The sequence below is a fragment of the Lagopus muta genome, chromosome 1, assembly GCF_023343835.1.
Source record: "Lagopus muta isolate bLagMut1 chromosome 1, bLagMut1 primary, whole genome shotgun sequence".
NCBI lineage: Eukaryota > Metazoa > Chordata > Aves > Galliformes > Phasianidae > Lagopus > Lagopus muta.
In genome coordinates, this window is record NC_064433.1 from 190,537,487 (window position 1) to 190,552,492 (window position 15,006).

Below are 15,006 nucleotides of genomic sequence, written 5' to 3' on the forward strand. Positions count from 1 at the left end.
TTGCTTGACAGATGCTCCATGAGATGGTCAGTGCCTTTTTTGATGACTCTCTTGTTGCCAGCATCCTTGTTTGATGCTTTCTTTTCTGCTCTTTGGCTTCAGTTAGCTTTTAATAGAATCATAGAGTCATTTGAGTTGGAAGGGACCTTTAAAGGCCATCTAGTCTGACTTCCCTGCAATGAACAGAGACACCTACAGCTTGATTAGGTGCTGAAACCCTGTCCAGCCTGACTTTTAATGTCTCCAGGAAGAGGGTATCCAATTCTGTGCATCCTATTCCAGTACCTCATCACTCTTATTGTAAAAAACTTTTTCCTTACATCCAGCCTAAGTCTCACTATTTTTAGTTTAGAAGCCATTTCCCTTTGTTCTGTCTACAACAGACCCAGCTCAAGAGTTTGTCCCTTTCTTTCTTAGCCCTCCTTTAGAAACGTTTGCTACACTTCTCTGAATTTGGTAAAGTTTGTAGGTCTCAGGTAGCATAGAAAGCATGCACTCAGTTCAGCTAGGAGGCAATAAGGGTCCTTTCCAACTTGGGGTATTCTACATTTCTATGATTCCGTGGTTTATCCACAGATAGCTTCAAGCCATTTGCCCAGGGAAGTTGTGGAGCCACCACCCCTGGAGCTTATCAAGAACTGTGGAGATGTGGCACTGATGGACACGGTTATTGGGCATGGTGGTGATAGATTGATTATTGGACTAAATGATCTTAGCAGTCTTTTCCAACTTAAATGATTCTATGATTTTATGGCCAGTCTTCCACTTGGCCACAGGACAAGGTCCTTTGGTGAAAGGAGAGTTGGCCCATGCAGAAGGATGGCAAGAAAACAGAAAACAACTCCATCAGAGTCAAACTCAGCCCAGCCTGGTAGGTAGGACATTGCCTTGGGAGATGGAAATGAGTGAACTCTGAGCTTTATAGGAGTTCCCCTCTCCAAACAAGTGAAGCAGTGTGATTGGAGACGTTACTTTTTCATCGTACACGTAAAACTAATCTTTATAGAGCTTAATAAAAAATACCTTGTAGCCTGAGCATGGATCTGGACATGGGAGGAGGGCTGTGAGGTGGGGAAGCCTTTCACATTAGTTTATAATCCCCACGCTCAGAGGTTTTTGTTTGCTATTCTCAGTAAAACAGTAGTGATGGTTTTAGATGATGGTGACACAGCCCTTAAAATTTTAGCAGCTGATAATTTTATTAATGTGCCCTAAGTCTTTTCATCTGTGTGTCTATCCCAAAAAATTGATAACAGTCTCATTTCCCACTGCAGGGAGCCCAGAGTAGGAGTGTGTCCCAGTGCTGAGTTTTATTGCCCTGCAGAAGAGCCACAGCTCTTCCAAGGAACCTGGAGTCAGGCTATTCATTTCAAATCTAGATGTTATTTGTGGTGACCTTTTCCTCTCTGCAAGTGTCTAAAACAATTCTTACATAATTATCCTGTTTCCCAAGCCTTAATGGCAGGCCAAATTATTATTTCAGGATTCTGCTGTTCAAGACTTTGGGCATCTCTAATAAAAGAGAAATTAGGGACACATCTCAAAGATAATTAAATAATAAGAAGCCTGTAAAGGTCAGATACTTGGCGGTGAAATCTTCCACCACTGCTCTTTCCTAATACAGCATATTTCTTCATTGATGCCCTGCAAGAAAAAGCCAGCAGCATAAATTTTTAGTGTGTGAAGTTAAAATTAAAGCAGGGATGGAATCATTCATTTAACATTGCACTGCAGCTTCTGCTTGTTATTTTGTTCTGGCTTAGTTTGTATAGGTATGCTCCTTTTCAATAGGGCTGAATGACTACAAGTGATAATTTTGGATGGGACAAAAGGAGAGACAAACAGACACATAGATGGACTGGATGATCTTGGAGCTCTTTTCCAACCTCAGTGATTCAATAATTCTATGATTTATATTGTTGTACAGAAGAGATGGAGCTATGTTTGTAAAAATGGTTTGGGTGCCAATAAGCATTCACTTCAGTAGAAGTAAGCTGCCTGGATGTCTCCAGTGATCCAGTTTTACCTGGCTTTGATTGTGCTTTGATTCAATAGGAAAAAAAAAAACAAAACAAACAAACAAAAAAGTAGATTGGTCATTTTGAAAAGCTTTTCTTACATGTGTATTTAGATGGGCTGGTGGTAGCCTTGCACTTGCTGTCAGCGTGCTGTTTGAAGCAGCAAGTTCTCTTGATCCAACAGAGCTTGTACAAAAGGTTTATTGATTGGGGTAATTACTTCAGTTTTAGGGTCATGGAATGGTTTATTTAATACTGCAGTTAAAGCCTTTTCCTTTCTTTCTGTTATTTCTGTCCCTTTTTTTGGTTCATTTTTTCAGAACAGCAGATTTCTGCCTTAATGACACGACATACACTGGTACCAGAGGGTTTCTGGAGAAATGTGTAAAGCGGTGCATATGCTTTTTGTTTTTGCACTTTTGTATATAGCTCTTTCCACGTAACCCAGACTGCAGGCTAACGCAAGCAGAGCTTGTTTTATCCCTGCCTTATATTCCTGAGCTGCTGGGGCAGCTCTGTGCAGACTTTTCTTTCCCTGCTAAAGCACAGTAATAAGTTGTGGGAGTTACACGTCCACTTTTGGCACACAAAGCGAGAACCCTTTCTGTGCTCCAGCAGACTATTTTAAGACTTCGTTTTCCAAAGGCTGTATTTAACTGTGCACACGTTTAATTGACCACATGAGAGAACAGCAGCCAACAACCTCGGCACCTTAGGAGTCACCAATCTCCCTTTTCACACAGAGGCCAGGGGGGACGTGGACATGGTCTGTGCAGTAACTCCTGGCATATGTTGACTTTTAAAATGATAACAGCTGTTCTGTGTATTAGATGTGTGGCTGCTTTCTTTATCTAAGTGCTACAACAGTCTCAGAAAGAGAGTTAAATAAATTAGGTTAAACTGATTTCTGGCTCAGAGGATTGCTGGGGGCTCTGTGAGGGAGTATGCCTCGAGCAGGTTTGTGCAGCTACAGGCAGGAACAGAGCTGTGCACCCTGCTTTTGCTCTGGCAGATACCTGAGCACGAGCTTGTAATGGCCACAGGAAATCAAGGGCATCTCTGTGGGAGTCAGTATTGGGGCTGACCCTGTTTATTATCTTTACTGATGATCTGAACATAGTGATTGAGTGTACCCTCAGTTAATATACAGGTGACACCAAGCTGGGAAGAGGCTCAGAGGAGACCTTATCATTTTCTACAACTTTGTGAAAGAAGGCTATGATGAAGTGGGGATTGGCCTCTATCCCAAGTAACAGTCATAGGATGATGAGGTAACAACTTTAAATTGTGTCAGAGGACGTTCAGGTTGGATGTCAGGAAAAATTTCTTCTCAGAAAGAATGGTAATAGTGGCACAGGCTGCCCAGGGAGGTAGTGGAGTCGCTGTCCTTGAAGGTGTTCAGGAACTGTGGAGAAGTGACACTGAGGGACACAGTCCGTGGGCATGGTGGAGGTAGGTTGATGGTTGGACTAGATGAGCTTTGTGGTCTTTCCCAACCTTAATGATTCTATGATTCTTGGTTATGGGATTGATCTGACAAAAGGCACTCAAGCCCTTCTGTAGCATTGGGCATCACACTTGAAGGTGTGCCTATAGCACCTGTCTGTAGCACGCCTCAACCTTGCATCTCAGCCACTCTACCTAGTGCATCCCTGTTTTTCAGGATGGATGCATTTGCTAAGGACTTCGTATGAAACGAAACTTAGTCTTCAGTGCACTCAAAATCATAATATTGCCAGGGTTTTGGGGCACCTGTTTCGACCAAATGTTTCCATGTTTGAGGTCCTTTTTGTGTGTATACAAGACTGGTTTGCAGTCTTTTCCCTACAGTACACCAACATACAACATCGTTTAAAATTAAACTCAAGGCCAGCTTTAGCCTTGCCCCAAGCTGCAATAGCAGAAATTCTAATGTACTGAATGCAAAGTAACTTCCAGCTTGCTAGTGCAGCTCCAGAAGTATAACCCTGAAGGCTGAATAATTGTTGTTTCCTGTATTCATTTGTAACAATTTATGAGAGTAGGAAGGAACAAAAAAAAAAAAAAAAAATTTCCTTGCATTCCCTTGGGCAAACTGGGGATATGAGAGTTTTACTGGAGTGAAATTCGGGTTTAAAAATATTCCAGCTGCAAAGAAGAAAAGCGAGGAAGAAAAGGAACTTTCACAAGGTTGTTTCTAGATCTCCGCAGCCTTGTCGTATGTGTAGGCACTGAAGTTACCATTCTTCTAAGGTGCATCTTAGAAGGAGGAAGATGACAGCTTGAGTCCAAGGGCCAGTTTCTTTAAAATCATCCATTGACATTTTTCCCCAACTAACTTCTAACCTGTGACACATTTCAGGTGACTTAAAGAGAAAGGGTTTTTTAAGATAGTCAATAGGCAATTCTGTAAGAACTTTATTTCATTGCTCCTTTCGTGCTTTCAGCATTGCTCACATTCTCAGGGAAGAAAACTGATCTCTGTATATCGCTACAAACTGCAGAAATACATTAGCAGGCTTTTTTAAAAGGTTCCTTTATTCTGATCCCAGTGAAGTCATAGGATATTTTACCATTAACTCAAATGGTAGTATACATAGAGTGATGCCCAAGTGTTTTTGAAATCCCATTACACCTTATGCTTTCAACCATCTGATAGCTTTATATTGTAATGCATTCTGCACTGGAAAGATTTCTTAAAAAGGAAGCAGTAAGAGAAAGGAATGAACCAGTGAGATAAAGTTCTCTCTCCAAGGGGAAACCAAATTCAGACCAAATGTGGTATAGGCTTCTGAAGCAAGCAGGCTTGTTCAGCTCATTATTTACTCCCCACACTATTCCCACTTGGTCCCACTTTCTGCAGAACAGAAGTTCAAAAATAGTCCACGCAAAGCTGTTATTGTAGTACTTACAGCTGGGTTTGGAGTTGAATGTGCTTGAAATAGTGTGAGAAGGACTGATGTTATTGTGGAGGGGCCATTGGAGTACCTGGATGGATGTCTCAAGCCAGGCCACAGAAACAGAAGTACAGACATCTCAAGGGAAATTGTACTCTCATGATGTACTGTCAAATTTGGCAGTCAGCAGATCTTGATGGTTTCAGTAAATGACTCAAAGTGATGCTGAATGCCAAACTTTTAGTGCTTCACCATCACCTTTTAAAACAGCCCAGACTCCAGAGGCACTGCTGGTGTGGTTTACACTGTGCTCTGATGGAGATGTATGGTATCTGCTGTTGGAAGTGGCTTTTTTTTTTTTTTTTTTTTTTAAGTGATAGAGGGAAAATAACGTGCTATTGGATACTGTGATTATTGTACTTCACTCTGACTTTCCAAAGCCTGGATTGACTTAAGGAGCTGAGTAAAAGGACTGCCTGCCTGTTGCCCTTCTCCTGATTTAGCATCCTGATACCTCCATCTGAAGGTTAGAGTTCCATAGGGATATGAGAGCAAAACAGGGTTGTCTGCATGGATCTTTAATTAAAACAGACCTCCCAGCCTTCAGGAAAAGAAAAAAATAGTCAAAACCTGGCACAACATCAAGTGGCATTAGCAGTATCAGCATCGCACTAGGCGCCCTACAGAAGAGGAAACTGTGAAAGAGCACTCAAAAATAATGAGTGAGTTTCCATGATGCTGTCAAGACTATCACATCCCTGGCTGCCAGGTGTGGATCACTTGAGCTAGAAATATAAAAGCCCTATAAAACACAAATGAAGCAAAAAAATCGAAATCTCAGCAGGTGAGAATGCGCCATAAGAAGGAGTCAGTCCTTGCACATTTCTTCTCAGAAAGGAAGAGGTGGATCAAGAGCGCACTGGACCCAGCATTTTCACATTTTCTTTGTTTTCAGAGCCTTATTTTTTTCTTCTTTATTTTTTTATTTGGCTCAAAATGTCAAGGCTGATGTTTCAGATATCTGAAGCGTGTTTTATCACCTCTCACCTCCACGTCTCTCTTGGCATTGTTATCACGATTACAAGAGCAGGTGACAGTTCTCTGGGCTTAGAATCCTACCTACCCTGCAGTGAAATCCAATCGAGTAGCATCATTTCTTTGAAAAATAAACAAGGCTGCAAGCTCTGCAACTGGGAAGTAAATTAAATGCTAGCTTGTGTTCACAGCGCTTCAGAATCTTCTTTGCCTTTAATGTTATACTGCCTGACTTCCTATTCAAATTACTGCTAATACAGTCAGGGCAGTGACAGGGGGTATTTTTGTGAAGGAGAGACATGACTGCAATGAGCTTGCAGGTGACAGTTTTATCCTGGACAAGCACTGGGTCTAAGAAAAATAGCTCGTGTCTTGCTAAAGCTGAGCTGGTGCAGCAGCACAGAGTAAGGTGAAGTGATGCAGAGTCCTTCGCCCTCCCATGAGATGTAATTCATTGCAGTGTGATGCTGTGCTCTCATCGTGGCCCCTTTGCACTGCTGAAGCTCTCATAGGGGATTTCAAGGTTAGATAGGAGCCAAGGTCTGATTACCTGCTGCCCTGCTCCACCTGCATTGCAACGCATCTTCCTTAGCTGGGGGAACATGACAAGACAAAGAATAGACCAGTGGACAGTCAGGAACTCTTACTTTCTGTATATATTTATTTGATACAGTCAACAATTCTCTAAATATTTGTCCAAAAGTAGGGTTTTTTTTATTTACTTACTTTTTTTAAAATTAATGCATCTCTGTAAGGGTGGAAGGTTATAAGGAAAGGCTTTTATTTTGTAGATATGGCAACTTCTTCAGGCCCTGCAGCTTCATTTATGTTGTCACCAAAAGATTTTGAGGCAATTTCTCATGCAGAGGTAGAGTAGACTACTCACAGAAGAGGCCAAAAGCTTGAATAATGCATAAATTCCAGAGACTGCTATTAACACTGATTCATTAAAGTACAATTTCTCTACTGTAGTGCTATTCCTCCACGTTTTTGCCACCAAATGGTGCCAGTCTCAGATCAGCTTCTTGAGGCTATCAAAGGAAGTGGTTATGTTTGAATTCATGCAACCACACCACACTGAATGGCATTTAATCAGTTTGTAGAAAGCTGTCCTGGTGCTTATTGACTCCCAAGAAAGCTACTGTCTTCAATTGCCAGCCAGATAACTATTTTTTCTTTGCCAATAGATAGCTGCCTCTAAATGTCTAGGGAATGATGATGCTTGGTGGCAAGCGTAGGCTATAAAATATTTAGCTTTAACACACAATTGTGTTACTGCAACCTCTAATAGGATTCGGTGTCAGGCAAACATCTGCCTTGGCCTCTGGCCCAAAGATACAGAAACAAGCTATTAAGTTGGGTCTTGCATAGTAAATAAATAAGGCGGGTGTCCGTTAAAGTGCCTGTGCCACTGCCTGGCAAGCATGGTAAGCATCTAAAAGAGAAGTCCATCAAGAGGCCAATCATTTGTCTATCTTCTTAATATGTTTACTGTATTTCACATGGATCCCATTAATTCATGCAGGTAATGGTAAGCCAGACCATTATCCTGGGAGCTCTGTCACTGCCACGAGTCTGTCGTATCAAGCACGTGGTGTATTTGTGATTACCAGCCTGAAAACATGGGAATGGTAACAATTAGCAATTTCCCACTGAGCTCTCTGATATTGTTCAGTGACAGATAGTATAATGTGAAATCTAATTGTGGGTATGGGCAGCATCGTGCCAGTTTATAGCTTCTCAGAGGGTAAGTGGTGACTGTACTGGGGTAGCAAGCAATGAGGTAAATATTTCAGCCAAGTTTACCTTAAGATCTACCAGCTGTGAGATTACTCATCCCAAAAAAATATCCCCAGAGAAAGCAGCAAATATCCCAAAGAGTCATCAGCAGCTGTAAGACAGTGTGGTACATGCTGGTTTGCTCCAGACAATGATCTGGTTTCCTCTTTGATAACTGAAGCTCCTTGAAGAGTACTTCAGAAGTACTTTACTTTACTTTACTTTACTTTGCTTGGAGAAATCTGTTTCACACTTACCAAACCATTGAATCACAGACTCATAGAATATCTTAGGTTGAAAGGGACCTTAAAACCAACCCAGTTTCAGTCCCTGCCATGGGCTGGTTGCCCCCCACCAGCTCCGGCTGCCCGGGGCCCCATCCAGCCTGGTCTTGGGCACCTCCAGGGATGGGGCACCCACAGTTCTCTGGGCAGCAGTGCCAGGGCCTCACCATCCTTTGAGTAAAGAATTTCTACCTAACATCTAACCTAAATTTCCCCTCTTCTGGTTTAAACCCATTCCCCCTTGTCCTGTCACTATCAGACAATGTAAAAAATCACTCCCCCTCTTGTTTATAAGCAACCTAGTACTGGAGTGCCGCCATGAGGTCTCCCTGGAGCCTCCTCTTCCCCAAGGTAAACAAGCCCAGTTCCCTCAACCTTTCTTCATATGAGAGGTGCTCCAACTCTCTGAGCATCTCTGAGGCCTCTTCTGGACCCGTTCCAACAGCACCCCATCCTTCTTGTGCTTGGAGCCCCTGCCAGGGGATGTATTACTCCAAATGGGGCCTCACAAGGGCAGAGCAGAGCAGGACAGTGCCCTCCCTGTCTGCTGTCACCCCTTCCATCTCTCATTTCTATTAACCTGGCAACACTTTTCTACATCTTACTTCTCTGAAGTGAGGTGGGCTGGACGGGGGTAAGGGATACTTGTGTACCTCAGACAAGACTGTTCTCCAGAACGAGACAGTGTGAGTCTGCAAGTACCATGTCTCATTATTATACTCAGTTACTCACTGCTTCTCTCAGCAGAGATCTGCATGTTTACAGTATTTATTCAGGATATGACTTGTTTTTTCAGTTGCTAATTAGATTTAGAAGCTGGCAGGACAATTACTTCCATACGCAAGCTTCTGCAGTCTCCATCTGAAGCCACACCGCCTTGAGTTTTGCTCATTTATCCCCGGCGTGAGTTGTTTGCTTCCAGGAGGTTTGCTCCTCCTGCTGTTTGTTGTTGGAAGATGGCAAGGAAGCTGCATTTTCAAACTTCTATTTGGACATTATAGCACAATCATGTGAAAACATCATGCGTGTTTGACCTTCCAATTTATAATCTTTGCCCTTCCCAGCTGGTGACAATCAGATTATTTCAGAGATTTGGAACACAAGAGAAAGCTGTGGGAGTCAGACTGAAAACAGAGAACATATATCTCCTTCTAAGAAAGGATTGTCATGGTCTCACAGTGAACTTTAACTCCTAAAAACAAAACAAATCATTGTCATGATTCTCTGAAGCAATTCCCATGGTGCCATTTGTAAAATGCCACATGGAGTTTTGTATGGATTGGAAAATATCAAGATAATTACTTGTAAAAGCTTACAGAGTAAGATGTAGAATGGAAACTAGAGGTTGGCCATTACTGGGCTTAATTAATGATTGGTAGTTTTTCACTGATATTCATTAGTAGCTATGCTAACTGTGCTTGTACTTAGAAGACATTCTTCCAGATAGTAGCTTTGTGCCTCTAACTTAGGGCTCCCTGGAATTTAAGTTTCATCTCATCTATCATCTGTGCCCCATTAAATAACATCTTAGCTAAATCCTTGCATCTGCACCAAATACCTAACTTTGTCCGTGTGCCTTTTTATGCTTTCTAGGGTTCCCCCAACTCAGTTCCCTAGACTTATTGCTAAATCACCTATAACATCCCATTTCATTTGAAAGTGAGGTATTGGAACAGTGTATGTGCATGCGTTTATGTGCATGTACACATCAGAAGGGCCAGAAAAGCAAGGCAGCTCTCCATCTAAGACTAAATTCAGTCTTGGTCTGAAGACAGAGGTTTTTATCAGATCTTTAGTGGCCATGATTTACTAATGCCTGCAGTGTTCAAAGTGAAAAGAAACTCCAACGTGTGATCATATCTAAGAATATAAATAGAAGCATGCTCAGGATTTTACAGACTTATTGCTCATAAGCCGTGTTTGCTCTCATTTGTTCTGCAGTCAGTGAGAAAAAGGCACATTCATTTAACACTTCATTTCTGGCAATACCTTACAAGGTGCTGTATCAGCTTTGGTACAAGAATATACTGCATGCATCTTCATCGCTTTTTTCAGTTTATTCTCAGAAGTGAAGAACTTCTGAGAGTGTACAATGACCTTAATTGCCCTGAGTCACACCAGGCAAGCTAGTATTCTTAGCTGCTAAGAAAGTGCTCCAGCCATGGGATGGGGAGAATTTCTTTTCCTCTTTAGTTCATTTTGTCCCTGTCTGTCAGGTTATTCCAGGGCAAAGTGGGTGTACACAAAATTAGAGTTTACTGGAAATGCTACCAAAATGCCTGGAGACAGTGGAGAAGTAGGAGGAAGGGTTTTTAAGAGCCTCTCTGTCATATCATGATGAGTTGACAGTTGGACTTGATGATCTTCGTGATCTTTTCCAACCTTTATGATTCTATGATTCTACAATTAATAGTGTACGGTGGTCAAGGCATGATTAAAAGTTACCAGGGTGCTTCAGTGAAGAAGTTACAGTGGGTTTCTTTCACCTGTCTTTATTCCTTTTCGGTGGGTCACAGTATGGCATGGTGCAATTAGGGCATACTTGCAGAGAACAGCCTGGGAAATCGAGGGTTGAGGAGTCAGTGAGAGGTGATATGTGCGCATAGCATGCAGTCTTTCAAAGTTAAATGCCAGAGCTGTAGATGAACCACTAAATGTTTGTGAATAACTTTTGTAAAGCATTAGTGTTGGTCTCTGTGGATGGAATCTGACCAAATCTTGATGTCTATGATAACAAAATCTAGGTCTGAACTTGTCACGGAAGGAGGACCACAACTGGAGTGAAGTTCATTGAATGGATTCACCCTAAGAGTCAGGAAAATATAGTTAGCTAAATAGACAACATCTCTTTGATAACTCTGAGCTTTAAGATCCCATTATACATAGCTAGTCTGTTGAATGGGTTGTTGGATTTACCCTACAGTAGACATATGCTTGGTATTCTGAGTCTTTCCAGTCATGTCCTACTGTAGGCATCACAAGTTCATCAAGTACATTAGCTGAACCACAATGGAAATGCAGTAAAATGGAAAGTATTATTTCCAGTGACAAAGATTACCCTTCAGCCAATGGAACAGCTGCCATGTTAGATGCTGCTTTACTTTTCAGATGTTTCTTTGGTTTTTTATATTATTTTGCATAAATATTACTATTTTACGTACATACACCAAGAAAGTTTTGTAGATATTTCGCTTCTTTTCAAGGTCTCAGTTTAATCCTTTAAAGCAAGAGCTTGAAAAAAACTGGAGTTTTCAATATACCATAGGTGTTGTCATGACACGGGGAGTCTGTCCTGCATCAAGCACTGACACAGGTATCCCCACTGACTTCAGAGGTCAGGCACATGTAACCTCACTGTGCTGTTCCTACAGCTTTCAGTCGGCAGCCCAGAATGACAGCGTGATGGTGAGGTTTCCCCAGCTAAGTGCTGCACAAATGCAGAATAACACAGTCCTGCTCATGTTCCCAGTTTTCAGGCAGGAAAAAACAGTTCACATGGTGGGAGAAAACGATCAGGTCTTTCAGCCACAGCTATTAAATCTGCTTGCCCATCTCATTGTGTTGCTCTGCAGTGCTCACAGTCTGTATGTTCCCTACTTGTATAAACGTGTGTGTGTGCATCAGTAGGTAATTTTGCTTTCTACATTTCTGGATACAGTTCTTGAGAAACAGACAAAAAGGCTTTAAAAAGAAAAAAGGCCTAAAGCAAAATCACATTTAGTTTTCAGCAGTGAAATTAAAGCATCACAAAGTTCTGAAGATCATACATGTACAGGCTTATGTCATCTTTTAATTTGTGTCTATACCTGCTGCTAAGTGAGAGATGGTGCACTTGACTATCTACACTTTCACTATCTGTAAAAACGCACAGGTTTGGAGCTGCTATTTGTTTACTGTAAGAAATGCAGCAGCTGCTCTGCGACTGGGATAAAGGTGGCAGATCAATCCCAACATGTTGGTACATGCTGGGATTGTGTTTCTGTACACAGCAAATATGAGCTTAACCAAAGTGCTAGAAAACTGGTGGCACTTTCTCAAGCCTGCCATGCTGCATGGAGGTGTCTGCTTGTGCAAAGTCTTCTGCCAAGACTTAAAGCACAAGTGCTTGAAGCAGTTTTCATTATTTAAGCCTGCTGTTGCCTTTTGTGAATGATTAAATTATAGTACGTCCTTTAAAATGTCCCTCAGAAAGCCGTGTTGTTCAGAGAACACCCGTTCAGAAACAACCCTCCTTTCATTCCCAATTAGAAACTAATCTGCACATCTCTATTGCAGCTGTTTCTTTTCACTTACACCCAAAGGAAGTTCACAAATATCTTTGCTACCACAAAACCTCATGAAGTGCACTAGGAAACTGCAGTCATTACTCACATAGCCAAGATTTCCACCCTGCTCCATGATAGATGCACCGCTGCTGTCCCTCCTGTATAACTGAATCCAGTTTTAATCAGATATGCATCTCCCCCAGAGAAAATGTGAAATAATAGTATGGAATGAACTACAGCGTTCCATCACCTTTCCAAGGCCCTATCGCATTTACTCAGTGCTTGCTTACAGTCAAGAAAATGATTTTCATTCTTTTTGAAAAGTGATGTTTACCAAAAGATGTCTTTGTTTTTCTTTAAAGAAAGATAAGTTTTAGCCCAAATATAAATTTAGCCCTAAACTGTCCTCACAATAAAATAAAAGTGCTAGATATCATTTTGCTTACCTGTTAACTTTCCATGGAAGATGAATAGCCACTGTTTTTCTAAAGTCAGGGAATTTAAGATGCTAACTAGAAACAGAAGAAAGAGTGAAGCAATGCCATTCGTGTTCCACTGAGATAGAATGTTAGCCCCAGCACTTCAGTCTGTTTGTATAATACTGTGGAAATAATCCATCAACAGCAAGCAGACAGGATGAACCAAGTGGCTGCCACCAGTGAACTTCATAGGGGAATATGTCTATCATAAATCATCTGTGTTGGGTGCAAATAAATGCCCCATTTCACTTTCTCCGCTCAACAATATCAGACCAAAAATGCATGTTCTGCAGGGAGAACTGTGTCTGTTGTTTCTCTCGAGTACATTCAGCAAGGGAAAATGGTCAGAAAAATAAGCAGGGTGAAAAGTTCTCAGGTCCTAAGTGAGGAAAACACTTGGTGGGTGCTGAGTGGCTGTGGTCGCAGTTTGCAGTCCCTATGCACTGATGTGAGATGTTGAACCATCCACTGCTATGAATGGATGAGCTCCCATTACAGGAGCTCAAGGCTGATGCTTCTATTCCCAGCTGCAATGGTTGTTTACAGGTTTCAGCTGTCCTGTCATCCAGAACCATCCCAAACTCAGTGGTGTTTTCTTGCCTAATCTAACTTTTGTTTCTTTTCAGAATCAGTGGATAATTGTCCCAGTAATTGCTACGGGAATGGAGACTGCGTGTCTGGGACTTGCCATTGCTTTCTTGGCTTTCTGGGCCCTGACTGTGGTAGAGGTAGGAATTTCTTTGATTAACTCTTCACTCCTCTCCTTCTGTTGTTTTTTTCTTTGTCAAAGTTACCTTCATGCCTATGCACTTTGCCAATTGCACATTACCAAGCCTGGGGCTGCTGCAGGAGCCAGGTCAGATCTGTGATTTTGTTTTGTTACTTGTCGTGATTGCTGTGGCCTTAGCAACAACGTGACCCCCTGTCTGTGCATGGACAGGCAAAATGTCACAAGAGGAATTTTCCCTTTGGGAATTACTTTAGAAAACATGACTTAAAAATGTGGTGTTGCTGCTTATTTGGCAGACTTCTCCATCACTCTATGGTGCACCATTTTAATACTTTGTTTTAAGACACTGATTGTAGACTAGGTCAGTACATTTTTCATTGTTGCAGTGCTTGCAGAATAGCCTCAGCTATGTCTGATGGCTGCAGGGAGCAAGGGAGGAAGCAGAGCAGTGGGAAGCAGGGCTGGGTGTGTTAGTCAAAAGTGGAAATACTGGGATGCCTTGGGAAGGAGGCTTACCCAGCAAACAGTACAATACATTTTTCTTCTCAAGTGAAAAGTATTTTTTAATAAATCGTTTTGGAAGGATTTTCACTTGACCTGAAATTTTTAGGTTAGTTAAACATTTAAAAAACAAACTGAATCACTTTCAGTGAGAACATGTTACAGACAGAGAAATCTAAACGTCACACGTGGAAAATACCAGAATGCTGTGCTTCAGTCTTTTCAAGGTCTGTTTTTTTGGGCTGGAAGAATTGAACAGACACAGTGCAGATTTATAATTTAGTGTATGGGGGATATTGCAAAAAGTCAATGCCCACACAAGGAGCTGTGCTAAGGCAGCAGGTCAGGCCTTCACCCCAGCCCATTGCTTTGTCTGGGAAGCAGGCTGGGCTCCTTCCCAAGAGAGAAATCTAAACTCTGCCCAACCCCACGTCCGCTCCCACTCCCACTGAGGTCTGCTGTGCCTGTGTGAGGCTGGGAGCCACGTCCCTGCAGCCCAGCCAGGAGATAAGGCCTAATGCAGCCCCGCAGGCTGGGCCCCGGCTGAACCCGGTGGAGTGTTGGAGGTCGCAGCCCAGAAAGATGGATGTGGCTGCCTGCATCCCCAAGAGCTCTGGTGTCAGACTTCTTGCTGACTCAGGTTGGGCTTGGTTTGCATTTCCGAGCTCCTTTGTAAGTCCATGCAGCTGGAGACAAAAGGAGTTTTGCCATCTCTCGCGCCTCCTGACTTCAGCTAGGGGCAGAAGTTCGGGGTTTGTTCCCTGAGAGCTCCCTGCAGAGTCAGGGCAGGATGAAAAGCTCCTTCATTGTCAGGCAGAATATGTGAATGTTTAGTCAGAATCAGGGGAGCTTTCCTCCTTTCCTGGTTTCCCGGGACTCCAAGTGGCCACATGAGCGTCTCCCATTTCACATGGTTGCTTACTCTGGCTGATATGAACACGCCTGATTGAGCTGGGCTCCTATCACAGGTTGCTGTCTACCTTTATGAAGACAGACAAATACTTGGAGAGTCAAAATGGAATTTGCATGTGCATTCTCA

At 42.3% G+C, this 15,006-nt stretch overlaps 1 protein-coding gene across 1 annotated transcript in view; it reads left to right on the forward strand.

Annotated features, from left to right (window-relative positions):
• The window catches only part of TENM4 (teneurin transmembrane protein 4), a 1,593,907-nt gene that overhangs the window by 1,425,258 nt on the left and 153,643 nt on the right, over positions 1-15,006 (forward strand). The window contains exon 21 of the mRNA XM_048933792.1: positions 13,363-13,464. Within this exon, the coding sequence (XP_048789749.1) occupies positions 13,363-13,464 (102 nt within the window). The remainder of the gene's footprint in view (positions 1-13,362; positions 13,465-15,006) is intronic.